Source organism: Gorilla gorilla, chromosome 18, assembly GCF_029281585.2.
Source record: "Gorilla gorilla gorilla isolate KB3781 chromosome 18, NHGRI_mGorGor1-v2.1_pri, whole genome shotgun sequence".
NCBI lineage: Eukaryota > Metazoa > Chordata > Mammalia > Primates > Hominidae > Gorilla > Gorilla gorilla.
This window is the reverse complement of record NC_073242.2, coordinates 28,337,681-28,351,175: the sequence shown is the minus strand read 5'-3', so window position 1 is coordinate 28,351,175 and position 13,495 is coordinate 28,337,681. Positions and strand designations below refer to the sequence as shown.

Genomic DNA, 13,495 nt, shown 5'->3' with positions numbered 1-13,495 from the left:
AATCATTCTTTCAGCTCAGGGTTTCTGTTGGCTTGGAATAGAGACTCTGCATTGAACACAAATCATACTTTATTCTGGAGCCTCTTGATCAGGCTTGATTCGCACACTCCCTCTGCAGTGACTCCAGGAACCCCTCTCACAGCTCAGAGCGGAAGCTGAGGCTGCAGCCTGCCATCTTCTCCGCATAGTCCGCATCGAAGCGCTCATTCTGCGCCACGGTGAAGGTGGTCTTCCAGTCCCCAGCCATGCCTGGGGGAGGAAGACAGGGAGCAAAGCTGGAGTCTCATTCCAGGGGAGGCCCCGAGTGCCTATGGGGAGGCTCCAGCTGCTGCTCCTACCCGCTCCAAACCCCCGTGCTGGCCGGCACCTACCTTTCCTCATGAAGGGGGAGATGCTGTGGTCCATGAACTCCCTGGGGACGGTGGTGTAGTTGGTCATAGGGTTCTTCTTCATCTCCTTGAACGACGTGTGCTCAACCATGAGGTCCACAGTCTCCTCTGGCAGGGAGCGCCCCACAAACTCCAGGATCTTTTGGATCTCCCTTTTGGGGTTCTGAGCAGCAGAGGGCTCCTCAGTGGAGGCTCGGATTGCTGATTCAGGAAAATAAAAGGGGTCCACTTCTCTAACCTCAGAGGGGAACTGGCCACTTCCACTTGAAAACCCATAGAGCCAGCTCCTCGACCCCTGGGACCCCAGTCCCTGGGGCAAAATGAATTGCTCTCTGCCCTGTGATCCCATCATGAGCTGGGCTTGGCTCCTATGGGTAAGGACTGGGATGGTCTTCTTCCGTGCCTGTGGCCCTGGGTGGCATAACCATTGGCAGGGAGAAGCAATTGGAATAGATAGCTGATCTGTGGCAAGGGGCCGTGGTTCAGGCGTGTAATTCCCAAGACTTTGGGAGGCTGAGGCAGGCGGATCACCTGAGCTCAGGAGATGGAGACCAACCTGGCCAACATGGCACAACACAAAAATTAGCCAGGCATGGTAGTGTGCATCTGTAATCTCAGCTACTCAGGAGGCTGAGGCAGGAGAATCACTTGAACCTGGGAGGGGGGGTTACACTGAGCTGAGATCACATTACTGCACGCCATCCTGGACAACAGAGCAAGACTTTGTCTCAAAAAAAAAGTAGCTGATCCATGGCCACCCGTGCAGCTGACTCAGGCACAGGAGATGAGAGCTGTGCCCAGCCTGCTGCCACATGGGGCTGCAGTGGGGCCTGGGCCAGGGAGTCAGGATGGGGAATCCGGGCCTGCTGTGGGGGCCGCCCAGGGAGGTGGCTGGGTGGCCTTGGCAGGTCCCTGTGAAGTGCCTGCCCCCAGGTGTCATGTGGAGGGAAGCATCAAAGGCGGTCTCACCTCCTTCATGTCTTCATAGAAGAGGTAGAGAACAGGGTGGGTGCGGCTCAGCTCCCACCACTCCTGCACGTGCTGGTACCAGGACCCATAGGACACTGGAGAAGTGGGCAGGGGGTACCGACACAGGGTTGCTGTGCGTTGCAGCCACCACCCCTTAGCTCCATACCTTCCTTCCTCCCATCCAACCTACCTTCTCCAGCCATGAACTTCTCCAGGAAGCTTTCCCAGGTCCCAGGGTGAGGGTACACTTTGGCCATGTGGTAGAAGTGGTAGTAGGAAACCACCACATCCTTTGCGTTGCGGGCAACATAGACCACCTGCAGGGGCAGAAGACTCAACCCCAGCACCATCACCACACAGCCAGCCCCAGGCCAGCTCATCTCTTGGTTTGGCAAAGGAGGAAGCTGAGGCTTAGAGGCTGACTTGTTTGAGATCTCACGGCACAGGTAGGGTCAATCCGGGATTTGAACCCTGCTCAGAAGCCAAAGTCCTGCCTGGTCCCTGAGACCATCATATTCTATAGTAATATAATCTGCATCAATGCATCACACCCCGATCTGGAGCAAGGCATGTTCCACCAGGCATGTTCCCACCACCACCACCAAATTTTGTGGGCCTGTGAGGACCCACCCTCTAGCTTTCTTAGGTCTACCCGGAAGAGTCTTATGTTTTTGGTAATAAGAGAAAAAGGCAGACAGTCCCCCCCGTGGAAGATGAGACAAGTCTGGAGGAAGTGAGGCGACTCTCCCAGAAGAACAGGACCAAAGCTGGGCTGAGCCAGGGCCTCCTTCCCTGGATTCACATGCCCCACACCTGGACCTTTGCTTTTTTCTTTTTGTTGTGGGTTTTTTTTTTTGGGGGGGGGGGGACTCTAGGTCTCAAAAAAAAGAGAAAAGAGAAAAAAGACCTTGGGCTTTCTTTTTTCCTGTTGCCCAGGTTGGAGTGCACTGGAGTGAGAATAGCTCACTGCAACGTTGACCTCCCAGGCTCAAGCAATCCTCCAACCTTAGACTTTTGAGTAGCTGGGACTATAGCGCTATGCCACCATGCCCTACTGATTATTTGCATCTTTTATAGAGATGGAGTCTCCCCATGTTTCCTGGGCTGGTCTGGAACTCCTGAGCTCAAGCGATCCACCCATCTTGGCCTCCCAAAATGCTGGCATTACAGCGGTGAGCCACCCAGGTGGCAAACCTTTTTAAATATTTATTTGTTTTGTTTGAAACAATGTCTCGTTGTGTCTCCCAGGCTGGAGTGCAGTGGCACAATCTCGGCTCACTGCAACCACCGTCTCCAAGGTGCAAGCTATTCTGCCTCAGCCTCCTGAGTAGCTGCGATTACAGGCGCCTGCCCCAACGCCTGGCTAATTTTTGTATTTTTAGTAGAGACGGGGTTTCTCCATGTTGGCCAGGCTGATCTCAAACTCCTAACCTTGGGTGATCTGCCCACCTCAACCTCTGAAAGTGCTGGTATTACAGGCGTGAGCCACAACAGGCCCAGCCCCCTGCCACCTGCTGCTTTTTTTTTTTTTTTTTGAGACAGAGTTTTGCTCGTTTCCCAGGCTGCAATGCAATGGTGAGGTCTCGGCTGACTACAACCTCTGCCTCCCAGCTTCAAGCAATTCTCCTGCTTCAGCCTCCCAAGTAGCTGGGATTACAGATGCCTGCCACCATGCCCGGCTAATTTTTTTGTATTTTTAGTAGAGATGGGGTTTTGCCATGTTGGCCAGGCTGATCTCAAACTCCTAGTCTCAGGTGATCCACCTGCCTCAGCCTCTTCAAGTGCTGGAATTACAGGTGTGAGCCACCACACTGGTGGGACACTCTTTCTATTCATCGTTTTTTGAGACAGTGTTTCTCTGTCACCCAGCCTGGAGTGCACTGGTGTGATCATAGCTCACTGTAGCCTTAAACTCCTAGGCTCAGATGATCCTCCCACCTCAGCCTCCTGAGTAGCTGGTATTACAGGCACATACCACTATGCACAGCTAATTTTTTTTTTTGGAAGAGACTTATCTGGAACTTCTGGCTTCAAGGGATCTTCCCACCTCAGCCTCCCAAAGTACTGAGATTGCGGGTGTGAACCACTGTGCCCAGTCTCACCTTGACCTTCTGATCCAACAGAGTCTGGGGGAGCAGAGCCAGGGGCAGGTGTGTCTTCAGGAGTCGTGGTGCTGCTGTGTCTTTCAGAGTCTCCATCCCTGAGCAGTGGGTCAGGGAAGGTCTGGTGAGCTGAAGCCCCAGCCCTGTCTTCCTCCACTCCCCTTGCACCCAGGACACACTCACACACCTGAGGGAATCCCTGGGACTTTGAACTCAAGGAAGGGCACCCGCATGAAGATGGGAACTCGGTGACACTTCTCCAGGTCACCGCCCTGGTAGATCATGTCCAGAATCTGGCTCACCCAGGTGGTGCCTGGAGAGGGAGGGAGATGGGAGGTGAGCAGGCTGAAGTGAGCATGACCTCGCTGGCCAAGGTGGGGACTGCCACCTGGGAGAGGGTGGGTGGGCCTCCTCACCTACCGGACTTGGGGTAGGTGCTGATGAGCAGGTCATCGGGCCGGGCCTGGAAGCTCTGCAGGGGCCCCAGTGCCTCTGCAAAGTACTTGATGAGCGGGACCCCCTTCACGTACTCCAGTGGCGGGCGAGAGATGTCCTGGATCAGCTCCATGTTCCTGCGTCAGGGGCCAGAGCGAGCCCGTTCCCTTACCACCATCACAACAGCAAGAAAGTGGAATTCTTGCTTTCAGGGAAGTCACTGAGGCCTAGGGAGGCTGAGTGACCTGCCCGCACTCACAAAGCCAGTCAGTGGTGGGGCTGGGGCTGAAAACCAGGTCGGGCTCTAATGTGGTGGTTCCCCAGCCTGGCCGCACCTTTCATTCACCTGCAGAGCTGTTCAAAATCCCAGGGCCTGGGCCATGGTGCAGACCAGTGAAAGCACCCTCGTGGCGCGGGGCCCAGATATCAGGGTGTGTGAAGGTCTCCAGGAGAGTCCAGCTGCACTGAGGAAGCTCTAGGACCTTCCTGTGCTGTCTTCCTGCCAGCCAGCGCCCTTTGTCTCACCATTTCCTGCTGGGACCCCCAGCCTCCACCCAGGGGGCTCCTCTCCCCGATGTTCCCCTCCATGAGCCCCTCAGCCCCTCACATGTGGCAACTCCTAGGCTGGCCAGGCCTGTGATCCACTTGCCCGGCCACAGTCCATCTGGGCTCCAGGACAAACAGCCCATTGAGCAACTGAGCTGGTATTGGGGGCCAGAGCCTGGTGTGGGAATGAGCAAAACTGTGATGACTCAGCAAAAGGAGGATCCTGGGCAGGGTGGCTCCCACCTGTAATCCCAGACCCTAGGGAGGCTGAGGCCAGAAGTTGGAGACCAATCTGGGCAGCATTGGAAGACCCCATCTCTAAAAATCTTTTAAAAATATTTTTTAAAACTATCCAGGCAGGATGGTGAGGGTCTGTAGTCCTAGCTACTGAGGCAGGAGAATCACTTGAGCCCAGGAATTCCAGGCTGCAGTGGCCAGGATCCCACAGCACTCCAGCCTCGGTGACAGCAAGACCTGGCCTCCCCGGAAAAAAAAAAAAAACAAACAAGGGAAGGGAGGGGGATTCAGGCCGGCCGGGGTTGTCTGAAATGGGATATCCATGGGGAGAGGGCAGGGATGGCAGAGGCCTCAGCTTCTGGAATGTTGGAGCCACAAGCTGAGCAGGGTGAGGGTGCCCTGGGCCATTCCAGTGTGTCACTCACCTGAGCTCTCGGGAACCTGGCCTTGTGCCCTCCTCGCCCGCAGTGGCTGAGTGTGGGTGTTGTGTGGGGAATGCAGGGGTGTTGTCTGTGCTGAGGGTTTCTTAGGTCCAGGGTGGGAGGGATCTGGAGCCGGGGCTGGACTTAGATTTGCTTCCGGAAGGAAGGGGTAGGGTTGGGGGTGGGGGAGCTTCTCTATTACCCTCCTTAGTTTGCCAGCTGGAGACAAGCTTAAAGTGATCTCCAAAGCCACGACTGGGTTTGGTGTATAGAAAACAGAAGAATGAAAGGGGAAAGGGCCCAATGGTGGGTTTGTTTTTGTGGGGTTTTTTTTTTTTTTGAGCTGTCACGGGGCTCCTGACCTGCCCCTGAACTCCAACAGAGAAGCTTTCTCTAATTGACCCAGGCAAGAGAGGGGAGGGATTGGAGGAGAAAGATGGGATAGGCAGGCCCTGGAAAGGTCACCTACCTGCTGGCTCCAGGCCAGTCTTGAAGGTGCCAGGGGTCCTGGCCCAGTGCAGCCCACAGGCCCCCAGCAGCCCATGCACTCCAGGCTCTGACCACAAGGCCAGTCTGGAGTGATGTGTGTGCGCAGAGTGAAGGGGCAGGGGTGGAGCAGAGCATGGATGCATAGTACAAGAAAGAACAAGGACACTGCAGTCCCATTGCCCTGGGAGCCAGCCCCAGCTTCATGGCTCCCTGGGGACCTCACAGAACATCGATAGAAGATCCTAGAAGAACCACAGCCCCTGGCAGGTACTTTTCTTTCCCTGGGTTTGAAGGAGGCTCCACAGACAGGCCAGAGGAGGTTGAGGCTTGGAAGCCACAGGGCCCCGTGGAAGGAGTGCATCCCCCCACCCTCCTCGTTCTTTGTCCTCACTATTTAAAGTCCAGGGTCAAGCTGGGCACGAGACAGGTAAACAACCATCTGAGTAAAGGTGAGTCTCCCAAGCCTTCCCAGGGTTGCGTGAGCTCAGAGGCAAGTGGGGAAAACTGAGGCATGGGATTTCCAGGCAGAGGAGAGGCTGCTCCCCTGCTAGGGCCACAGGCCCCTCCTCCCTCCTCTGTGCCCCTGAGGAATCCCCATGACTGGCAGGTCCTCGGGCTACTAGCTCCACCCCTGCCCTCAGCAAGCTTCAGGAGGCCCTCTTGACTCAGACTTTGTATTGCACTCTAGTGAAAACCAGCCGGACCAGCAGGGGGTGGCACAGAAAAGAGGCAAGAATGTGAGATTAATAGAGTGCTAGCAAGAGAACGGAAAATCCCAGGCAGCAGTTTCACATGACCAGAAGAAGGAAACTTGAAATAGCTGCATGTGCCAAGGGCCAATAAGTCCCTGAAAAATAGGATGAGGACCAAGCTGGCTACGACCAACCAGACACAACATGGCGCTGTATTTGATGTAGGTTTCACCTAGGATCTCACTGTACAATCAGTAACATATGAAACCATACACCCACCAGTGCCAAGACGGCTCCAGGAACACCTGTATTTGGGTGTAAATTGTGGCACCACGGTCTTGAGAAATCTTTACCTTTTCCTGGAATCTTCATGAATATACCCCTCTTTAGTTAAAGAAGCCCATAAAGGTCAGCCCCACACCTTGTACGGCATGAGACACTCTCTTGAGGACCCCCTCTTCTTGAGTGAGTCCCTTTACTCTGCAAGAAATCTGCCTACGTTCATGACTTTTGGACTTGTCCTTAAATTGTTTCTGGCTAAGGTGCCAAGAGCCTGGAGAAGGCCTGGCGCAGTGGCTCACTCTTGTAATCCTAGCACTTTCGGAGGCCGAGGCAGGCAGATCACCTGAAGTCGGGAGTTTGAGACCAGCCTGACCAACATGGAGAAACCTTGTCTCTACTAAAAATAGAAAATTAGTCAAGCCTGGTGGCACATGCCTGTAATCCCAGCTACTCGGGAGGCTGAGGCAGGAGAATCGCTTGAACCCGGGAGGCGGAGGTTGCGGTGAGCCAAGATCATGCCATTGCACTCCAGCCTGGGCAACAAGAGTGAAACTCTGTTCTCAAAAAAAAAAAAAAAAAAAAAAAAAAGCATGGAAACGGGCTGAGGTCGATGTCCCACCGGTCTTTGATGACTTCCCCTAGGCCACCAGTATCTGGAGGGGATTAGGGACACTGAGGATCAGGCTCCAGCAGGGCTATCCAGTGTGCCTGCAGAAACAAGAAGGTTGGTCACAGGCAGCCCAGGACAGGGAGTGGGGTAGGGAGGCTGGTGCCAAAGCCCACTCACGTCTTCTAATTCCGAGTCTTCTACTATTTCCCCCGTGCTCATCCATCACAGCCAGATCAGGTCACCCAAAGCAGTGACACCTCACAGCTACCAAGGCGTGGGGCCAGAGAGAGAGACAGAGTCAGGCATCACAAGCCCCCTCCAGGCTCAGCCCTGAATACCAAGATCAGGACACGGCTGCCCCGGCCTGGATTGCACAACTGGGCAGCCTCTTCCCAAAGCTGGACCAGGCTGGGGCCGGGGGACTCCACTCAGCTAGGGCATTGGCCCTCTAGGGGCAGAAGCTGCCCTGGTTCTTCCGGAAGGAACTCCTCTCACAGGCAGATCACGTGGGCTCTTAGCCAACAGCCAGGGTTGGGGCAACACAAGGGCCCTGCTTCATCCTGTCGCAGGCCGCAGGCAGGTAAGAGACAAGGAGGGAGAGGCAGCTGGCAGCAAGCCCCTCTGTGCAGCAGGCACTGTTGCGGGCATTACACAGCTCCATCCCGTGAGGCAGGGGTGACTGTTATTTGCATCTTACAAATGAAGAAACTGAGGTGGACAGTTAAAATCCTTGCCCCTGGGACTAAGCTGGTGCAGGTCCTGGGAGCATCAGCAGTGATTGATTGAGTCACAGCCTCACCACTGCAGCCAGACCTGAACTTCCTCACAGCTCAGCAACACCCAGCAGGTCACTGAATCTCCACAGGGCAAGTCCTCTACTCACTCACAATTAGCAGGTGCTCAGCAGAAGGCACCCGTTTTCCATTATTTTATTAACTGTTTCTTGGCTATCGTCTCTGTGCAGGACTTTGTTCTACAGCAGTGACAAGAGCTGCCCTCGGGCAATTTAGTGCAAAGGTTGGGGTGGGAGAGACTAACGAGAGTCATAAAGCACCTAGCCGGTGAGATAGTAAGTATTCAGGTAAAGAAGCAGACGGGGAAGTACACAAGAGGTGCAATTTTATTTTATATTTTTAGAGACAGTTTCTTGCTCTTTTGCCCAGGCTATAGTGCAGTGGAGCGATCATAGCTCACTGCAGCCTCCAACTCCTGGGATCAAGCGATCCTCCCACCTCAGCCTCCCCCTGTAGCTGGGACTACAGGCATATGCCACCATGCCCGGCTTCTCAGAGCTGCAATTTTAAATCGGGAGATAGAGAAGACCTCCCTGTGGAGGTGGCAGCTTATCAAGACAGATGTAGAGAAGAACCTTCCAGTCAAAGGGAAAAGGCAGGTCCTGCTGTGCTCAGGAATGGCCAGAAATACTATCATCCCATCTTAGAGACGGGGACAGGGCCGCAACAGTGTCAGGGCGTTTCCTGGCTCCTCAACAAACAGCTGGATCCGAAGTGGTCTGGGGGATGAGCCGCCCTGCCTGGGGCGGACCTCCCCTGGAGCTCAAGGGCTCGCAGGGCGCACAGGCCTCTTGGGCCCCGGGTCCGGCTCAGGCTCGGGCTTGGTGTCAGCAAAGGGACCTGCGCGGTGCCCTGGGGCCGGGGAGGCCCGAAGGCCATCGCCCGTGCGGCGCGGCGCATAGAGGTCCCGGCGGGGGTTGGGGTGCAGCGGGAGTAGGAGGCGCGCCTATGGAGGGGGTTCCAGGCCCACTCCAACAGCGGCAGGATACGGAGGAGTTAGGGCGGCTCCAGGCAGGGGGCGGACCCCAAGCCCTTGCCCGCCTGCCGCCGCCTGGTCTCCTTCCTTACCCGAAGGGTTGCCACGGCGGGCGGGAAGCCGTGCACGACGAGCACTTTCTCCCTGGGGAGGAGAACGGGGGTGTCCCTGTGAGCCCTGCCGCGCCCAACCGCGGGTCCCCTCCAATTCCACCCGAGAGCGGGGTCCTCACTCCCGGCTTCAGCCTAGCCCCAGGCCCTGCCCCTGAATGAAGTCACGCCCCCTGCACCTGCCCACCTCAGGCCGCGCCTCCAGCCCAGGTACCCACCTGTCCCCCCTCCTCTCCCTCCTGCGCTCCATCCGACCCCAGCATGCCCACCGAGACCCCTACGCTGGCCCGCATCCTGGATCATCACCTCCGCCCCAGCCAGCTCCTCCCCGGAGTTCCACCGCCGAGATTCCCAGGGCACTGTCTCCCCGTCATGCTCCTCCTCTGTGACAGTCCCGTCCCCACCCTGGACTCCCCACCCATGTCACAGGCATGCCCCTCCCTCTCATCAGGCTTGTGCCCAGCGGGGTCCGCCTCCTCCAGGAAGCCTTCCTCCTGGCACAGAGACCCTTCCGGTCTCACCAGGAGTGCAATGGCCCGATTTGGCTCACTGCAACCTCTGCCGCTGCCCCCTGTCCCATCTTTCAAGCAATTCTCCTGCCTCAGCCTTTTGAGTAGCTGTAATTACAGGCACGTGCCACCATGCCCGACTAATTTTTGTATTTCTATTACAGACGGGGTTTCACCATGTTGGTCAGGCTGGTCTCGAACTCCTGACCTCAAGTGATCCAACCGCTTTGGCCTCCCAATGTGTTGGGTTTACAGGCTTGAGCCACCGCACCAGGCCTGGGCCCTGCCTTTTGTGTGGCCCCCATTGTGCTGCTGGACCTGACAAGCAGGGCTGACAGTGAACCCCATATAAACGTGGCCCTGATGACGGGGGTTCAGGCCTTAGAGCAGGTAGATGCTGAAGAAGTGCCCCGGCCTAGCCGCGACTCCCGTGGAACTCTTTGAATTTTAGGAAATTCTCCTTAAACACACTTCTGGTTCAGCACCGACATCAAGAAGAGAGCCTCTCCAGCACCTCGAAACTCACTTTGTCCCTCCCTGGTTCTTCCCGCTGGGTGCCCACTATGCTGCGGTCTCGCCCATCTGTAGCTGAGCCCAGCAGCCCCTGTAGGACACCTGGCCGAACGGGTCACAGTCCTGCTGGGCTCACTCGGGAGATGGAGGCTCCCAGGGGCTCCTCCAACAGCCCCAGGGCTGCTCTCTGGTCACTGCACCTGCCTGGGCTGCCACTCTGCTTCTCATCTGCACAGCAGGAGAAAAACTCCACAGAGCGTGCTGTGGGTGGGGCCGGCTGTGCAGGGAGCACCGGGTCCTTGCCCTGCCCCTGTCCTCCACACTCCCCTACAGGGACTGTGTCCCTGGCTGCATCCTGCATTTTCCTCCTTTTGTCCACAGGTATGAGGTAGATGACATTGATGAAGAAGGCAAAGCGTGAGTGTCCAGGCCAGGGCAGGGCATGGAGCCTGGGGGCAGCCTAACAGCTGGGAAGGAGCATCCCCACCCGGCCACAGGTTGACACAAGCCCCTCTACCACCAGGAGACACACCGTGAGCTTGCGCCGGATCATCCCGCTGACCCGGTGGAAGGCCAACCCCGAGACAGACCCCGAGGCCTTGTTAGTCAAGGAGAAAACCATGTTCTCAGGATGCTGTGACCTTGGTGACAGCACGGCCAATACAGGAAGCCTCAGCATTCACCTGGTCACAGAGCTCATTCAAGCAAAGCTATCTCCAGTAGGGACTTTCCCTTTTGAGAACATGTGCAAAGGGTCAGCAAACTGACACTTTGCTCATTTTAATAGTAAAAACCATACCCCTGGGTGGAGATTTAAGATGCTAATGAGACATGAGTCCGAGGAGCAAGCATGTATAGCAAATGCCCATGTGCACCCAGAGGACCACCCAGAACATGCTTACTAGTGACGCCTCTTCCCACCCATTATGAAGAGTTGTGTGAGACTCCCATAAAGGGAGTTTTTCCTGCAGTGATCAACACCGTCCCACCCTGACAAGCAGTCCCTTCTGAACTCGCTCAAGGTGTATTGTCTATTCTGCAATTAACTTTCAATATACTGTTTTCTTTTGCAATAAGTTATTCTATGCTCCACTTCTTTTGCTGTGTGTCTCTTGTTTAAATCATTTTATTTATTATTATTATTATTATTTTAGATGGAGTCTCACTCTGTGGCCCAGGCTGGAGTGCAGTGGCGCAATCTCGACTCACTGCAACCTCTGAGTCCTGGGTTCAAGCGATTCTCCTGCCTCAGCCTTCTGTGTAGCTGGGATGATAGGGCTCACCACCACGCCTGGCTAATTTTATATTTTTAGTAGAGACAGGGTTTCGTCATGTTGGCCAGGCTGGTCTTGAACTCTTGACATCAGGTAATCCACCCCTCTCAGCTTCCCAAAGTGCTGGGATTATAGGTGTGAGCCACCGCGCACCGCCTACTTAATTTATTTTAACCCAAGAAGACGAGAACCTGGGTATCACAGAGTGTACCCAGACAGATTGACACAACCTGCCAGGAGACACACCATGAGCTGGCAGTCATGGCATCAGTGGAAGGCCAACCCCCAGATGGACCCCAAGGCCTTGTTCCAGAAGGAGCAGCTCATGTTGGCCCTGTAACCCCAGACCACCTGCTTCTACCGTGCCCTGATCCATGCGCCCCTACAGTGGGTAAAGCAGCCTCCAGGGGAGAGGTCATTGGTGACACCAGGAACAGGCTGATCAGAGAAGCTAGGGGTCCTCTTCCTGCTCTGTCCCCCTTGTCCTCATCTCCCGAGCTAATGGGACCTGCCAGCAGCCCTCCCTCTTCCACTCCAGCCCCAAAGGCTACTGTCCCCTTGCCAGCCCTGGCAGCCTTGGCAAGCCCCAAGTCGGCGGCTTCCCTTCTGCAGCCCCAGGAGAACCAGCTCTGAGACAGGAAGCTCCTGCCCTGAACCCACGGCTCCTGCCCCCTCATGCTCCTGGTGACATGGGACACAAGCCACCTGAGGCCAGGATCCCTGCCTGCCACCATCTGGGCTGCCCTCGGTCCTCTGAACACAGAGTCCCTGAAAGGCAGCAGACCCTCTAGCTATGGCCCCACTGGGGAAGGAGTCAGCACCTCTTCCTCTCTCCACCTTTTTCACTGCTCTGGGCCTCCAGCCACTGAGAAAAGAGCTCCATAGCAGCAGGGACTGGGCCAAGACTTCTTGACCCCAGAGTGAACAATGGCAGGAGTGGCTGAAAGTCCATGGCCCAGAGCCTCCTGTGGTCTAGGCTGGGGGAAGGGGGTGCCTGTCATGGCCTGGGGATCTCTGAGCAGCTCCTCCTGTCTGCCTGCCCCACAGCCCCAGGATGACTACTTGGTCCTGTTTGAAGACACTCCTATGCTTGAGTGTCTTCAAGCATTCCCCTCCCCTTAGTGTGGCCCAGAGGTAGGTGGTGGCTTGTAAGGAGCCCAAGAAAAAGTGACACTGCCTGGCGGACTCGCCATCCCCCAACGACACAGGGCAGGACAGCAGAGGATGTGCTGGGATTAAACACATTCCCCCTCCACTCGTCTCCTGGGTTTTACTTCTCCAGACCCTTTCCCCTCTCCAAACAGGTCAAGTTGAGGAGCTGGAGTGGAGAGGTGGCCGTATTTCGCCCCAGTGGGCGATCACTCTTTCAGCTCAGGGTTTCTCTTGGCTTGGAATAGAGACTCTGCATTGAACACAAATCATAGTTGTGTTGTTGTTGTTGTTGTTGTTGTTTTAAGACTGAGTCTTGCTCTGTCGCCCAGACTGGAGTGCAGTGCTGTGATCCCGGTTCAATGAAACCTCCACCTCATGGATTCAATCGATTCTCCCACCTCAGCCTCTGGAGTAGCTGGGGTTACAGGCGCCCATCATCATGCCCAGCTAATTTTTGTATTTTTAGTAGAGATGGGGTTTTGCCATGCTGGCCAGGCTGGTCTTGAACTCCTGACCTCAAGTGATCTGCCAGGCTGAAGTGCTGAGATTACAGGCATAAGCCACCGAGCCCAGGTCAAATAATAACTTAATTTAATTTAATTATTTATTTTCAAGACAGAGTTTTGCTCTTATGCCCAGGCTGGAGTGAAGTGGCACGATCTTGGCTCACTGCAACATCCGTCCGGGGGTTCAAGCGATTCTCCTGCCTCAGCCTCCAGAGTAGCTGAGGTTACAGGTGTCTGCCACCATGCCCAGCTAATTTTCGTATCTTTTTTTTTTTTTTTTTAGTAGAGACAGGGTTTCACCATGTTGGCCAGACTGGTCCTGAATCATAATTTATGTTAAGTAAATTATATTTTATTTATTTCTCAAGCAAGATTTGCTCTGTCCGTCAGGCTTGAGTGGATTAGCCCAGTCACAGCCAACTGCAGCCACAACCTCCCTGGCTCAGGCGATCCTCCTGCCTTCACTTGTCAAGTAGTTGGGACTACAG

General features: G+C 55.3%; 1 protein-coding gene across 2 annotated transcripts; it reads right to left on the bottom strand.

Moving 5' to 3' along the window:
* Positions 1-58: 58 nt before the first annotated feature.
* On the bottom strand, positions 59-5,344 carry LOC115931047 (sulfotransferase 1A2). Of its 2 annotated transcripts, none has more exons than XM_031002667.3 (8): positions 5,104-5,332; positions 3,881-4,032; positions 3,648-3,773; positions 3,461-3,558; positions 1,549-1,675; positions 1,359-1,453; positions 372-552; positions 59-249 (listed from the first exon to the last, which is right to left on the bottom strand). In XM_031002667.3, the coding sequence occupies exons 2-8, from the start codon at positions 4,026-4,028 to the stop codon at positions 137-139; spliced, it is 888 nt and encodes a 295-aa protein (XP_030858527.1). In that variant the 5' UTR covers positions 4,029-4,032; positions 5,104-5,332; the 3' UTR covers positions 59-136. The 2 variants fall into 2 exon arrangements, 1 of the variants encoding a protein (XP_030858527.1); XR_004067617.3 differs by having other exon boundaries at positions 124-249; positions 372-590; positions 5,104-5,344.
* Between the last annotated feature and the right edge of the window lie 8,151 nt (positions 5,345-13,495).